Source organism: Tachypleus tridentatus, chromosome 9, assembly GCF_004210375.1.
Source record: "Tachypleus tridentatus isolate NWPU-2018 chromosome 9, ASM421037v1, whole genome shotgun sequence".
In the NCBI taxonomy this organism is placed as follows: Eukaryota; Metazoa; Arthropoda; class Merostomata; order Xiphosura; family Limulidae; genus Tachypleus; species Tachypleus tridentatus.
In genome coordinates, this window is record NC_134833.1 from 135,912,030 (window position 1) to 135,928,846 (window position 16,817).

Sequence of the window (16,817 nt, forward strand, 5' to 3'; positions counted from 1 at the left end):
ATTACGAGTCGAGTGCCTTAACCACCTGGCCATGCCGGGTCTAGATTTTAGTATAAATGGGTGTAAGAGAGCAACAATTCCATGAATAACTTTACTATTACCAGCGTGATACAAGCTACAAAGATCTCTATGTTTATTCTTTATAATAGACAGTAATAATAGAACATGTTTTTATACTTCACAGTTTACTATTACTTATAAAACTTAGAGTTCTTAGTGACATAGAGTTTAATGTCAATAGTTATTTGTATTGTACTTAATACACGAATACTGAGAGATTCAGTTCTACAAGGTTGTAAGATTTCCGAGTATATCAGGGACGTAATATACGTCATCGCTTTGTTTTACCACCCCACGTTTGATGTATAATTAATGAAAAACCTTCCTACATGTGATTGAACTTCTCTGTAGCAATAAAATCATTACAAATTTAGAAGTTGTTGTTTTTTTAAAATTTTAACGTGGCCATACCGTTAAGACTAGAAATGGACTGGCGATTGATATCATTGGAGTGAAAACGTGTTTCTGTGTGTGCGAAAGCAAAGATATCTTAGCTCTTTCATTTTTTTATAAACCTTTATAATTCTTGTTATTTGTGCATGGCCAACTTTGACCTGTAGAAAGATTGAAGGGTTTATAAAACTAAAGTTTAACATTCATGAATTTTCAGTTAAGAATTGGCTCACTCATTTCCTCCAAACTAAATAGGTTCTGAGTTATTGTTTTTTTAATCTTAACTAGCTGGTCGTGGTTTAGCGGTTAGTATACTCGGCCCATGAATTCGAGGATTCATGGTGTGCAGCTCGTTGGCGGAAAAAAGAGAAAAGGAGTTCTGCACCTTTGAGTTTTAGCTGCGACAATAAAACTCCATTAATTGGTCAGAAAAGAGTAGCCCGGATTGATGACGAGTGCTGTTTGGCCAATTATCTTCCCTCTATCAATTCAAAATTGGGAACGGTTATTCGCAGATAACTCTTTGTACAGTTTTCGTGAAAATTTTATGAAAGATACAAACAAATAGACGTATTTGACTGACAAAACAAATAGAACAGACCAATGTATAAAATAATCCGACTGACGATAGATATAAACATTATTCCCAAAGGTTAGCAAAGCAACTTGTAAGTTGTATACTAAAAACTAAATATGTCTTTTGATAACTCCAAAGATTAACAAACCAAACTGTGACTCTTTTATTAAAAATCAAATACTTCTGTTGACAACTCCAAACGTGTGTGTGTTTTCTTATCAGGCTATCTGTTGAGTCTACCAAGGAGAATCGAACCCCTGATTTTAGCGTTGAAAATCCTTAGACTTACCCTCTGTACCAGCACGGTACAACTCCAAACATAGGGAAATTAATTTGTATTAAAAACTGAACATTTCAACTGACAACTTCAAAGATTAGCAAACCAATTTGCAACTCGTTTATTGAAGATAATTAAATACTTCTGTTGACAACCCCAAAGATTAGCAAAGCAATTCGTAACTCGTATATTAAAATTCAAATACTTCTATTGACAGTAAAATTAGGTTTGGTTTCAAATTAAATAGTAGCAAAGCAGTATGTAACTTGTGTACGTAAAGTGGCATGAATTTATTGTCAAGCTTATTTATCCCTTGACATTATACATTCACATTTGACGAAAGTGTAACGGAAGAATTCCTTTTAATAGCACTTTAGACATAATTCATCTTCACCATATTAATTCCGAGGAACTCGTTAACTCAACATCCCTGAATTTCTCTCGTAGTACTACTAACTTTGACTTGTAGTAATCATTTCTTGTCAGTACAGTTTCCTGTAATCGTAAATAATTTCGATTATAATTAAGAGTAAGAATGAAACTAAATTATTTTTGCAGCAAAATATTAGTGATCTACTGAATTTTGTATTAAATCTCGTAACGTCAATGGAAAAAAAAGAAAATGTGCACTCTTCTATCTAGTAGAGATTTTCACCCACGTGTTAGTACGACGTAAGTCAAAGTTTAAACGCCATATTGCACCTAATTTCAGCATCTCTGAACAAATACCACATAATACTAAATCTACCAAGTGCTACAAGTAAAACGCTTACACTGTATCTCGTCTAACAGAAAGTTTAGATGACGTATCTAAAAAATGGTTATACTGCTAAATTAAAACTTCCTCGGGTAGCTGATCCATAGATCTATTAGAAATATTATTTATATTACTGGATAAATGTTAAACCTTTAGTAGCTAGATACATACAATTACTTGGTAAAAGCCCATTCCACTATACTGGGCAGTCATTGCTGGCTTGTAGATATTTGGACGCATATAAGTATATTATTGGTGGTTTAGCGCGTGTGTATGATGGATGGGGAGTTCCATGGAAGGACAGATTTCTCTATCTATACAAGGCAAGTGATCTACTTTACTTTGTATCACAGCCCATAATAAATTCAACGTCACTGAATGAAGAATAAATAGCACAAACATCTTCATTAATTTGTTACACAAACCCAATGAAGGTCTTCTAGTAAATGTAACCATTCTTGGACCGGTTACTTTCTAATAGCGAAGAGCAAAGGTAGAACAGCTAGTAATAATAAATATTCGAGGTGAACAAACCCAAAAATATAAATCTAGAAAGCTTAGCACTTTTTAAATGTACTAGTACCAATAACAAGTTAGACTTGTTTGTTCTGAATTTCGCGCAAAGCTACTCGAGGGCTATCTGCGCTAGTCGTCCCTAATTTAGCAGTGTAAGACTGGAGGGTAGGCAGCTAGTCATCACCACCCACCTCCAACTCTTGGGCTACTCTTTTACCAACGAATAGTTGGATTGACCGTAACATTATAACGCCCCCACGGCTGAAAGGGCGAGCATGTTTAATGCGACCCTTGGATTACGAGTCGAACGCCTTAACAAGCTTGGCCATACCGGGCCGAAACAAGTTAGAGAAGAAACATTTAGATATATTTCATGAAAAGTTCATTTATACCTTAGCTTTAAAAGAAGCTACGATTAAATTGCCTTCTACTCCTTTATCTATTGATACACATACATATATATATATACATACATATCGCTAAAACATTTGTAGCTCCAGGTCTTCTTCACGTGAACATTACAGTTTCCTTGGTCCTTTTCATATATAAAGTACATATTATTATACATTTTCCAACTTGTGCAGTTTACAGTATTTTTGCTGTAAATCGTATCTTCTGACTTGCGATATAGCAGATAATCAATACTCACTAACCTGAAAATCCTATTCTATAAACAATGAGTCGAAGTCGTGTTTCTTACTGAAGTTCGTATTATTCAGAAGTCTTAAATGCACGTGCATGCTTCTCAAACTTTCAGTGCTAAAACTTAAACGCCATTTAAAAGCTGGTGAAGCCTGATATCCGTGATAATCACACATTCTTCAGGTTTTCAAATCGAAAGTGTGAGACCATGGTATTTCGCCCCCCAGTGGCACAGCGATATGTTTGCGAATTCACGCCGCTAAAATCCGGGTCTCGATACGCGAGGTGGGCAGAGCACAGATAGCCCATTGTGTAGCTTTTTGCTTAATTCTAAACAAACAAATAAATCATGGTATTTCGTATATATCATTTGTCTAACTCACTCTGAAATCTGTTTTATTTCTAATCAAAGACTAGACCGACAGAGAGATTGAATAAACGTATACAGAATATTAAAAGCTACTAATATATTTTATATTCACCTTATATATATATATATAGCTGCAAACGTAAATTTTACTATGATTATACGTAGTAACATTAGATGTGCGACATCGGTAGGTTTTCTTCCCCCTGTAGGCTGCTTTAGGCGGAAACGTCTGACACAAGCCGTCGTGTTCTGTGCCTTCGTTATTATGAGAATTGTTTATCTTGCCCTATAGAATGATAATCTGGAATTAATGACATCCTTACTCCAAATAATCTGTGTTGTGTTAGCAAACAAAAACGTCAAGCTAGAGCCCAGATAAAAGTCATTACCTTCTATCAACTGTGATGTCGATTAGTGAACGAGACACAAACCAGTACCAAGAAATACATACTGTTCCTAATTAAGGACGCTGTAAGTAGAGTGAAATATTGTACACATGATACCATGGAAGCCCTTTTCAATTCCCCATTAATGATATTTGTGTCTTATCTTCCTCTTTATGTGTCCCTGCTTCTCGGCCTGTTTGTCACGTATACTGCAATAGATGCTGAATTTAAGCTCTGTTCTACATTATAAAACTCACAAAGTTTTTAACCGATATTTGTAAAAACAGCTGGTTTGGGTTGAGAAAATTTGTATGTAGAAGAGCGAACAACGTTTCGACCTTCTTCAGTCATCGTCAGGTTCACAAAGAGAGAAAGAGGTAACTGACCGATAGCTGACCACATGTTTGAAGGGGTTGTGTAACTGAGTGTAGAAATGTAGAGGGCGTGCCTAGGTGTTTGATTATATTTATTAATTTAGGTTAGGTATAGAGGTGTTCCTATATATTGGTTTATTTTAGGCTGAACCTATATTATAATCAAACATCTAAGCACGCCCTCTACATTCCTACACTCAGCTACACAACCCCCTTCAAACATGTGGTCAGCTATCAGTCAGTTACCTCTTTCTCTCTTTGTGAAGCTGACGATGACCGGAGAAGGTTGAAACGTTGTTCGCTCCTCTACATAAAAATTTTTTCAACCCAAACCAGCCGTTTTTACATATATATTTTTCTTTACAAGTGGGTTTTCTCGTCATCACTCATTAAAATTTCTAACAACAAAACCACATTCCTTGCGTGCTAAGCCTAAATATTTCCTATATCTTTACTCTTGTCTCTCTCCTTCCTTAGGAGTTGTTAATCAGCTGTATTAATCTCTATGTGAATATATTATGTCTATACATGAAGAATCTAAAAATAAAATACGGGTTGTTTGTTTATTTGCCAGACAGAAAGCTGGACAATGAATGAGCTATCTGTGCTATGTCTGAATTATAGCGACATAAGCCCTCGAGTATATCACTGAGCCACCGAAAGGGGGGGGGAGTGTTAGCGTGCAATAAACTGTGCAGTACGTATACAATTCAAGTATAACATATCATCGGGGGGGGGGGACTTCTCCAAACACCACGGTTTTTTGGGTAGTGGTTGACTATTTCACGTCTCTTATGCCTGTCTGCCTTGCTTTTCCTCTCTTAACTATACTGAATTTATTAGAAAGTAATAAAACGCCTTTCTCGTGATTCACATTAACTCTTCCTGCACGTGTACACATGCTTTATGTATTTCCTCTTTCCATTTCTTCTTCGCGTTTTGTTTTGTGAAGTCCTTTTATTCTCTTTAGTTTTTTTCGGTTTTCGTCATTATCTCAATATGACGATTTATTTGTTTTATGTCGTTTTCTTTTCTTTTGGTTTCAATATTTCATTTTTATCTGTATCATTGTTTTTTTATTTGGTTTCAATACTACGTTTATTCTGTGTTGCTTTTCATCAGGTTTCAGTACCATTCAGTACCATTGTTGTTGTTTTTAAAAATCCTAACCGAGTATTCATCCGTTTGTACACCAATCAAACATTACGCATGCGTGCTTAATGTTACTGTTGATAATTTCCTTGCTTTCCTGGTTTCAAATCAAAGACCACGGCTGTGACGTGACATAAACTCCCTCTATAACTGTCACTCGAGATGAGATGTTATCCAAATTCCTGTGAAAACACAAAATATGTATATTTTTTCCCATCTCTGTCACACTTTTGACACTGTTAATAATTGTTATGAGACAGCTGGCATCTCAGAATGAATCAATTTGAATTTTTTAAAAATCCAAGTCACTAATACCTGGGTTTGGTGTTAATATTTTTACAAACTTAATATAAAATGGTAAGAAAACAGCATATAATATGGTAATACATATTTCATAACAGATTAGTTAGTGTTAACACGACAAAATTATATTTGTGGCGTTTTAAAAACTTTCACAACAAAGCCCCCCCCCACTCATCGAAAGAAAAAATGGTGTCGCGTATAAAAAGACGAACAAAGTCTTGAAAGTCAAGTGTAGTTTTTTACATAACTAAAATACAGTTTAGCTTACACATACTTAGAAGTAGTTGCTTTAACATAAACCACTAAATTTTACCAGTATTGAAACAGGTCTTTTTTTTTTTTTTAGCCATCCTAACGCCTGTCGAAAGAAAGTTTAGTAAGATATTGCATGGCGTTGTATGGGTTAATAAAACACATTTGTAAAATTCACGTGAAATTCTGTCAGCACTGCTATAGATAATTCATATGTAACATTTTCTGTCAAGAAAAGTTCTCTAATATTCCGTGACGTATTGTAAAGTGATGTATGACAACCAATAAAGAAACTTATTCACTAAAGCTATACAAAGTACACTCACAGATTTACTTATAACAACTTATAGTAAGCATGACAATGGGAAGAGCTCTGGTATCTTATACATTTTCAATAAGGGGTGTGTGTATTGCTGGTTAATGTATTATTCAGTGTAAGAAATTGTGAGTGGTAAATCTATCCACTTTGTAAAACAAAACTATAATAAATTCATGCATAGCTTTGGGGTACATTTATGCTAAACATGTAAATAGGATCTCATTATGCAAACCAAAATAGGAACACTCGAGGTAATGACAGTTGAAGTGAAACGTTTACTGAGACTTAATTTTTTCTTTGATGTGTCGTTTTGAATTCTTTATAACCAAGCCATTGCTGAGTTCTTTATAAAATGATAGTTTTATTGTGTTTTTCTTTAAATCCGCCAGAGGGTAAAATATTGTGAATATATATATATATTTAGTTATAAAACTGGTCATGTTATGAATTATTAAAGTATTATTTTATTTATCGTTCTTGAAGTTTATGTTTAGAGTTGGATGACAGCTGACAAGTACCTTATGATATAAAGAAACGTCTTACTAATCGTTACTGTTAGGTGCGTATAAAGTCATACGTATTGTAAAGACGTGGTTATTTACCTGAAGCTATTTACCGCTGTGCTTGCGAGCTTCGGCTGTTCTTTTGTTTCCTCACCTTAATCCTGTTCTGCTACTTACACTAATCACAACTCGTTCACTTGTTTACTCCACCGAGCAAACCTTTCGATTATCCTGTTATTGTGGGGGTTAATTTGTTTGTACGTTCATACATTAACACGTAAGCAAAGTCGCAATCAAGTTTTCAATACACAGGGTGACTGAACATTTTAATTTAGAGAGATAGCTTTTATTTGGCGTGCGAGAAGCACTGGGCTCGAACCCGACGGGTTCAAAAGTTGTATTATCACCTCATTTCTATGAACTTTCGGCATTAAAACACAGTTTTATATGAATAATGATTAGTGAATATAAATATACAAGACAATGTTTTTATATAAAAAAAAAATCAACAAAGAAACTTTGTTTGAAGTTAATCACAAAACTTCACATTAAGCTCTCTGTTCTTTTCCCACTACAGGTATCGCAACCCGGTTTTTAGCGTTGTGAGTCCGCAGACATACCGCTGTACCACTAGGGGGCAGTTATTTTTATATTTTAGGTTTTTGTAACTTTATTATGCTTTATCCGTAATTTCTCATTCTACGACAACGAAGCAAAAAACTTGCTGATCATACGAAAAAAAGTCCTAAAGGTTCGAAAGCTACGGTTTTCTCCACTGGCCTAACATGACTCATTGAATTTGATATTTATCAAAGCCACTTTTGATTTGTTCATGTTATTCACAGTTTTATTGCATGGGTAATGATGCGTTGTACGTGCCAGTCTAAAATATCGATCTATAAGGTGATTTATATGAAACACGTGAGAAATAGATTCACAGATGTTAACACAAAACTATTGTGGTATGCAAAATCAAAATTTCTCAAAAAATTTAGAAACGGTTTGGTGTGTAATGGCTGTGAACACTAATTGTTTAGTTAATTTCACCGAAAACAAAAATATTCTCTCACATCTATGTCATATATAGATGTATTATTACACTCGAAAATGTGCACGTTAGATTTCTGTAATACCTTTTATAATTAAAACAGCTGTTACACGGATTCGAATTTCGCTCATTTCAGGTTCCACCTTCTTCAGAAAAACTTACATCTAGATCAAATATCAGCTGTTATTGTTGTTGTTTTTTTCAATAATAAATATGCACACATTCGATTTTATAATTACTGTAATGCCGTTTATAATTAAACCCGTGCACGGGTTTAAATTTTTCTCAGTTTCACACTTTGGGCAAACCACTACAATTAAATTGATTATTGTTTGTTTTGCACAAAAAAGTTACACAAAGAAATATTTGCGCTCTACCTTCTGCAAGTATCAAAACCTAATTTTTAATATTATAAGCCCTCAGAATTACTGCAAAGCTGTCGCCAGGCACAGGAAATCATAATATTTATGCTTATTTAGTGTAGTTCGTTTTTCAAATCTGTGTGAAATAAAATTATTATTAAACAGTCTATAATAAATTATACAATAATTATTGAATCAATCTGAAACGTTTAGAATAATCTAAAGTCTGACAGTTTAATGGACATTAATCGTATGGAGAATGGGAGATAAGTTTCCTCGCCTCAGTATAACGGGGAATTGTTCCCATCACATTTCAACAATAATAATATATTTTACATCATGGGTTAAAGAACTTACCAGTGGGAACTGGCATGCTCAGGCGGTTAAGGCGCTCAACTCGAAAGCTGAGGGTCATGGATTTAAGACCTTGTCACATTAAACATGCTCTCCCTATCAGCCGTGGGGGCGTTATAATGTGACGGTCAATCGCACTATTCGTTGGTAAAAGAGTAGCCCAAGAGTTGGCGGTGGGTAGTGATTACTAACTGCCTTTCGTCTAGTCTTACACTGTTCAGTTAGGGACGGCTAGCGCAGATAGCCCTTATGTAGCTTTGCGAGAAATTCAACAATACTAGTCGCACAAGGGTCCAGCAGAAATTAACTCCAACTACTAGTTGAAACAGAGGGTACATGGGATAGATGTGTTCTTGTAGAGCTTACTGTAACTCCCACTCATTCAGTCTACGGATTTCCAATGCTAAAATCAAGGGCTGGATTCCCGTCGGTGGACACAGCGATAGCCTGATGTGGCTTTACTATAAGAAAAACACATAACACACGCACACTGGATATTTATATGTTAGGCTACAGCATCATTTCAATACATAGATTTTTCGTTGCGAAAATAACAATTCGTAGCTATGGAATGGGGTCATCAAGTCGTTTACTATGAAGAACCGTGACATTACTGAGAGTACAATATATTCCACTCTCAGTATTTGAAACTAGTCATTCTCACGGACAGTTTTACGATGGAACGTGTTTAAAGCTGGCAGTATAGTAATCCTAGAGACAACTTTACGAGCGCACAGATTATTTATTCTGAGAAACCAACCATTTTTGAGAGTGATACAGGAGGTGAAGTTATAATTGTTAAGTTTCACTTTTTTGTAAACAAGTTATATATATATGTTACTTCTTATGAAAATGAAAACGAACCAAAGAAGCTTTGTTAGGGGCAATTTTTCGATCAATGCTAATTACAGATTGCGATTTTTTTTTAGTACGTTACATGATACGAATGGCACGTGTTTTATGTACTGTGTAAAAATCTAAGTTGATTTATCTTTAATCACATTTTTATGAACATTTCTCCCTTTTGAGGCGTTAATAGTCGTTAATTTAAAATAGAATTACTTGGTTGCTTCCAAATTAAATCCTCAAGGATTTTATGATTAATGTGTTTGATATATAGACAGCCTTGTTTCGTAACAATTAAATGTTTTAACGGATAATTTTTATAAAGAACAACAAAAAAGTTTCATGGTTTGAAGAAGGCCCAGAAGGTGGCAGCACAAGGTTTATTTTCACCAACGTTCAGTCTAAATGTCAACATTACAATTGTCAAAGGAAATAATGTATTAGGGAAAACTATGAATAATATTATGCACATGATATTCAGTTATTAATATGTATTTATTTAAAGGCTTACCGTTGTACTTAATACAAAATTAACTGTACTTGAAACCAAGAATCATAAAATGACATGTACTTTTTTTTTATCATAATGTTTTCTGTCTAGGAAAATTAACTTGTAGAACAGTTACAGTGTTTACTTAGAACTTTATGGATCGTGTTTAATATTATATTTCTAGGAAGTAAATTTCCTTTCAAGTGGAGGTAATGTTTGCTAATGATATAATGATTGAAACATTGTAGTAGCAGTACTTATGTCTTATTATTAATTAATACTGTTATTGCAGAATGGCTGAAAACAGTTATACAGTAGCAGTACGTATACTTGTTAATTATTTCTTAGTATTGTTATTACAGCATTGCTGCTGTAGTGAGTTAAAGTGAGTCAATCAAAATGACTGATGCCATTCAACACAGAGTAACTCCTCTACATACATTTTGTAGTTCATTCTGGAAGGTCATACGTTACTAGCCTCGAAGCCACAGTGATTGGCTCTGTATTTTGTTATGACTCTGTTTAGATTGCCATATACTGTACCTTATAACTTTCCCTTCCCTCAGTGGCACAGCGGCATGTCTACGGACTCACACCCCTATAAACCAGGTTTCGATACCCTTGGTGGGCAGAACACAGATATCCCGTTGTGTATTTTTGTGCTAACTTCCAAACAAACAAACACTCCTCCTACCCACCTCCATTTGTTAAATTTTTAAACATTGTTGAACCACTAAAAAACACAATATAGAAGGGGTAACCTTTTCTTCTTAGTGTTACTTTTGAAGAATCATCCTTCCCCATACATGGCTTCGTTTTATTTTCGTAAATTTTTGTCACACCCATGCATTTTACGTGTGTGATTAGCTTGTGTGTCCTGCCATTATGTCTAGAAATAACTAATCAAACTTGATCGACAAATATTATGTTGTCGCTATTGAATTTTTACAATTATATACTAAAGACACAGAATTCCTGTACACATATATATATATTATTTTTTGATATGCTGTAATATATGTTTTCTCTAATTAATTTAACTAAAAATCACGTATCATTACGACTTCTTTCCTTTCATTTAGTGAGGTTCCAAAACAAGTCTCACAGTTGGGAAAATTAACAACTGTTTACTCGTGAAGGTGCTGTTTCTTATTTTTTTGTGTTTTTTTTCACTTTAATTGTCAAATTTACCGCTATGTGGCGAATAAGCAATGATTCCTTGGGTGTGCTGTGGATGACGTCTATGCCCTCGTAAATAACTCGTTGAACACACCTGTAAGACACATGGGAAATAGCGAACGTGAAGCTTTCAACAGAATATTTTTCTTCACGCAAACGAAACCTATGTTTAAAGAAGTTCGTATTAAATATCGTACACATGGCCTTTAAACTGGCTCCAGTCTTTATTTCTCTATGTGTTTCATCACAGTTGCACCCTTAACAAGAAGATCGCAGTTTTTTTAATTATTTATCTAAGTTGGTTCATATAAAAAATAAGCTTTATGGACAACATTTGGAGCCATATAGATAACCCCCATTTTGCCTGATGATCTAAGAGAAAGACAGATACAGATCGCTTTTGAGTTTTATTCTATATTCAGATTGGATGTAAAAGGTAAAATAATTTTCATAAGAATAATGTTTTCGATAAACAAAATTTACATATGTTTTTCCGTTATTTTAAGCCTATAAATTATATGGAAGATTGAAAAAGCTCACGAGTGGTAGAGAGGGAAAGAGCTGGATGTCTAATCAAAGCTCAGCTGATTCTCACTAATAACTTGTTTAGTGCCATTCTTCGATTGATAATTGCTAGTAAGGCCTAATCTCTGAGAATTTCTCAAGTTGAGCAAATTACTAAGAGTAAAGAGAAAAAAAAAAGTTTTCAGATAATTACTTGGCACGGTATCACGAGAAAAATAAATAAAATAATCTTGTTGTTCCAGAATTTTCTCGCAAGGCTACGAAAATTGCTGTCTACACATATCCGATCCCAATTTTGAAATGACAGGCTAGAGAGAACGCAGCTACTCAATAGCACCCACCGCCAACTTTTAAGCTACTCTCTTTTGGGTTTTGTTATCATTACAACGCATACCCGGTCCTAAAATGTAGAACGCAGAAATGTTTTTTTGCGGCAACGAGACGTGAACCACGAATCCTGAGGTTCATATTCTGAGTTTGCTAACCTATAATCTTCGCCGAGCTCTCGTAACGAGCAACGAGAAAACTTCGGGATGCACGTGGCACATCTTAAACAGGCTTTGTTAACGTTGCTGAACGCAGTCGGGTGGATGAACCTTATTGACTTGCGTGATAAATATCAACACTAGCAAATCGAAAGGTTTTCGTTATTCAGATAGATCAAAACTGCTAAACCAGAGTATGTGAATATGTACTAGAAAACTTCTTAAACCTGATAATGAAGGTCTGAACTTACAAGTTATACGAAATCCGCTGAACACCCAAGACAAATAAATACGTTTTATCAAATACTTCCCAGGTTTTTACGTTCTGATATTTTAATATTGAAGTAAGGTCTAAAAATTAAGATGCGAAATGTGACCTTTCACTTAATAAGCATACTACAGAAGGTACTCAGCTAACAAAGCTATTGACTGAATGGCCATTTGCAAATAAAACGACTTTCAGAAGTGTACTTTCTCTGAAAATTTTCTTTTACCAGCCATCTCTGACACGTGCGGCGTGCTTTTGGGCGTTACTTTCATACTGGCGTCGGGCACTTCTCCCGTGAGCCTGTGCGCGGGAGGGAAAGAAGGGGTGGTAGTGAGGTCGGGACGGTACCTCTGTATTTAGTTGTGTTCTCTTGGATACAGCGGGCACACTTAGGCAGGAGTGACTGTCCGACATGCAGAGCTGTATACGAGTGTGTGTTTCACCATTGCGAGTCATGTTCTTCCGCCTGTCAGCCTGTTGCCCCGTTAATGCTTGAGTGCAGGCGTATTCTGGGAACTGGAGGAATAATAGTTAGGTTTATATGTTTTACGCTCTGAAAACTTGTTACAACTTAACCTGAAAACAGATGAATGCCAGTATCAGATTCTTTAATGTGAAATTCACAACGACGAAAAGTTAAAGCCATGAATTATAAGCTCGAGTAGTCAGAACTCCTGCACTGATGTAGATTATTATTAATTCCCAGCAAGGCAAGTGGTCACGAAATAGGCTGAACTGTGACTCTCGAACACGTATGACCGACAGCTAGATTTAACTAAATAAATCTTTAACGTTTCTCGTTTTTATTTCTTTATTTTGTTATTATTTTTTTTCCTAAGTCCTCCAACCGGATTCACTGGTAATTCTGTGAAATAGGAGGGTTTACGAACCTCGCCCTCTAATGTCTTTTCGTTTTAATATGTCTCCTGGGTTTTGGGAATTCTAGTCGCTCGTTCATCCTGTAACATACTAGTATAACGGAGTCCTGAGACGGACCGTGTTATGGAATAACAACTTGACGTACTCGTTCGATCGCACTAACAAAAACTATGACATTTGGAGCTGTGAAAAACTTGGCTGTTGAAAAAACAGTCTGCCAGCTACTTATTTATTTTATCTAACTAGCTCATTACTTGATCGAAATTCTGTTAATTAAGTTTTTCCTGTACGTCCCGCAAACTGTTTGAAGGTTCACCTGAACTTTCACCTCGATCTTTGGCCTTAGTTATATAGTGATTAGCTGACTCACTCACTGTAGACGCCAGAAGTGACAGGTTGAAAACTTCAGTTTGTTTATCAAGACATATCTCTTCTGTTAACTATAGCGTAATCACCACTCTGTGTACAGACCGTCACAGCTAACGTCAACCGCCTTGAGGACTCACTTGTGCGTCGTACGTAAAATATGATTTTCTTATAAAACATAATTTCACTCCACATAACACCTTCTTGGAACATTTGTCGAATAACAAACCTTGTTCAAAAAGATAACAACAACAAATAAGACTTAACAAAATGGATTTTATTGTACTGAAGGTAAGTTGGTTCATGAAGTTATTTCTTTTTTATGTTTAAATTTAATCATAATACATAGGATACTTTACTATCTGAAAAAAAAGATTATGAGAAGATGGAGTTTTTTAACTATCATGGTACGTTAAAACTACTAGTAAGTTGTTTGACTATACACAGTGGACAGCAGCAAGTGTTATTATCATGGCACGTTAAAACTACTAGTAAGTTGTTTTACTATACACAGTGAACAGCAGCAAGTGTTATTATCATGGCACGTTAAAACTACTAGTAAGTTGTTTTACTATACACAGTGGACAGCAGCAAGTGTTATTATCATGACACGTTAAAACTACTAGTAAGTAGTTTTACTATACACAGTGGACAGCAGCAAGTGTTATTATCATGGCACGTTAAAACTACTAGTAAGTTGTTTTACTATACACAGTGGACAGCAGCAAGTGTTATTATCATGGCACGTTAAAACTACTAGTAAGTTGTTTGACTATACACAGTGGACAGCAGCAAGTGTTATTATCATGGCACGTTAAAACTACTAGTAAGTTGTTTTACTATACACAGATGACAGCAGCAAGTGTTATTATCATGGCACGTTAAAACTACTAGTAAGTTGTTTTACTATACACAGTGGACAGCAGCAAGTGTTATTGTCATGGCACGTTAAAACTACTAGTAAGTTGTTTTATTATACACAGTGGACAGCAGCAAGTGTTATTATCATGGCACGTTAAAACTACTAGTAAGTAGTTTTACTATACACAGTGGACAGCAGCAAGTGTTATTATCATGGCACGTTAAAACTACTAGTAAGTTGTTTGACTATACACAGTGGACAGCAGCAAGTGTTATTATCATGGCACGTTAAAACTACTAGTAAGTTGTTTTACTATACACAGTGGACAGCAGCAAATGTTATTATCATGGCACGTTAAAACTACTAGTAAGTTGTTTTACTATACACAGTGGACAGCAGCAAGTGTTATTATCATGGCACGTTAAAACTACTAGTAAGTTGTTTTACTATACACAGTGGACAGCAGCAAGTGTTATTGTCATGGCACGTTAAAACTACTAGTAAGTTGTTTTACTATACACAGTGGACAGCAGCAAGTGTTATTATCATGGCACGTTAAAACTACTAGTAAGTTGTTTTACTATACACAGTGGACAGCAGCAAGTGTTATTGTCATGGCACGTTAAAAACTAGTAAGTTGTTTTACTATACACAGTGGACAGCAGCAAGTGTTATTATCATGGCACGTTAAAACTACTAGTAAGTTGTTTTACTATACACAGTGGACAGCAGCAAGTGTTATTATCATGGCACGTTAAAACTACTAGTAAGTTGTTTTACTATACACAGTGGACAGCAGCAAGTGTTATTGTCATGGCACGTTAAAACTACTAGTAAGTTGTTTTACTATACACAGTGGACAGCAGCAAGTGTTATTATCATGGCACGTTAAAACTACTAGTAAGTTGTTTTACTATACACAGTGGACAGCAGCAAGTGTTATTATCATGGCACGTTAAAACTACTAGTAAGTTGTTTTACTATACACATTGAACAGCAGCAAGTGTTATTTTATTTTGTTTGTATAAACAGTTTTCTATAGAAGCAGTGAACAAACAACTATAAGTTACTTTTACGCGTATAGAAAGCAATCATTTAGAGCATTGAACGTGGTTTCAGTTCTATGTACATAATGTAAAGGCCATTAGTAACTTGGTTTGTTTCTGTTAAACACAGCAGATCATTAGTATGAGTAATCTAATTGTTTGGCACACAGTGATCTTGCTATTCATTGTATGTTCTACTTACCTCAGCAATGATTAGCAATATATACATACAGAACTGGTCAGAAGTCTGGTATCAGCAATCATGTTTGAATAATAGGTTGCATAAGAAAGGTGTTGTTTCTTTGCTTAAGGGTTACATTTGCACTGTTTTACACTATAAGACGTAACGAGTTAGTTTTGGGACAATACAAATTAACAAATCTTATTTATTAGGTTATTTTGCCTTTGCTGCACAACTGCCTTGATCAATTGTAGATGATATCAGTTGTTGTTTTTTTGTTCACTATCAAAAAGAACTTTCCTTCGTACGATCTTTCAATGCTGTCACGGATTACCTATTCTTTTTCTTAACATTACTTACCTACTAGTGTTACACATTTTTATTAGCACAGAGACTTTGGGCTGTTTTATTACCTAACTTATCATCAGTTTTTTATCAGCACCTTCTTCAAATACCTCCTTGTTAGATCATTATAATGTGGAAATTCAAAGCTAGGCCCAATTTAAGGTCACCCACGTGGTTTTGCAAAGGTCACCCACGTGGTTTTGCCTGACGACCCAGGATGGTCATATTATGCATCTCCTTCTTCATAATGCCATCAGTTTAGACAGAACCTCTCACTCTGGCAGCATGATACATTCCCCCACCGATATAGACCCACCACTATGCTTCGCCTTTTTTTTTCTCTCTCTCTCTCTTCTTGTTGGACTCAAATTTATGACCAGTACTGTATATACGTGTGTGTATAAATATTTATGCACCTATAACTTTTCAGACTAGGCCAAACAAATATATTTAGTAGTATTACAGAACGTTACTCTAATTAAAAAAATAATGGAAATGCTCAAAAGTTTTTCGTGAAACTGTAAAAACATTTTAGAGCCCAAAAAGTAGAATGTTTTCATCTTATGTCTAGAGGGTTAAAATATTATCTTGAATAATATGTTTTTATGCTCGATTTCTAATGTGTTTTATAACGAATGTGACTATTATGTTTTATATATACAGCACACAAAAAATGAACAATACGGTTACTGTTTTGTTT

The 16,817-nt window shown here is 35.1% G+C and overlaps 1 protein-coding gene across 3 annotated transcripts in view; it reads left to right on the forward strand.

The window, feature by feature from the left end:
• The window catches only part of LOC143226446 (E3 ubiquitin-protein ligase PDZRN3-like), a 246,420-nt gene that overhangs the window by 165,663 nt on the left and 63,940 nt on the right, over nt 1–16,817 (forward strand). The window contains exon 1 of one of the 3 annotated variants that reach the window (XM_076457420.1): nt 12,760–13,974. The exons of the other annotated variants lie outside the window; for them this stretch is intronic. Coding sequence (XP_076313535.1) covers nt 13,954–13,974 — 21 coding nt within the window. The 5' untranslated portion in view covers nt 12,760–13,953. Of the gene's footprint in view, nt 1–12,759; nt 13,975–16,817 lie in introns of those variants that run through there. 3 annotated transcript variants of the gene reach the window in all.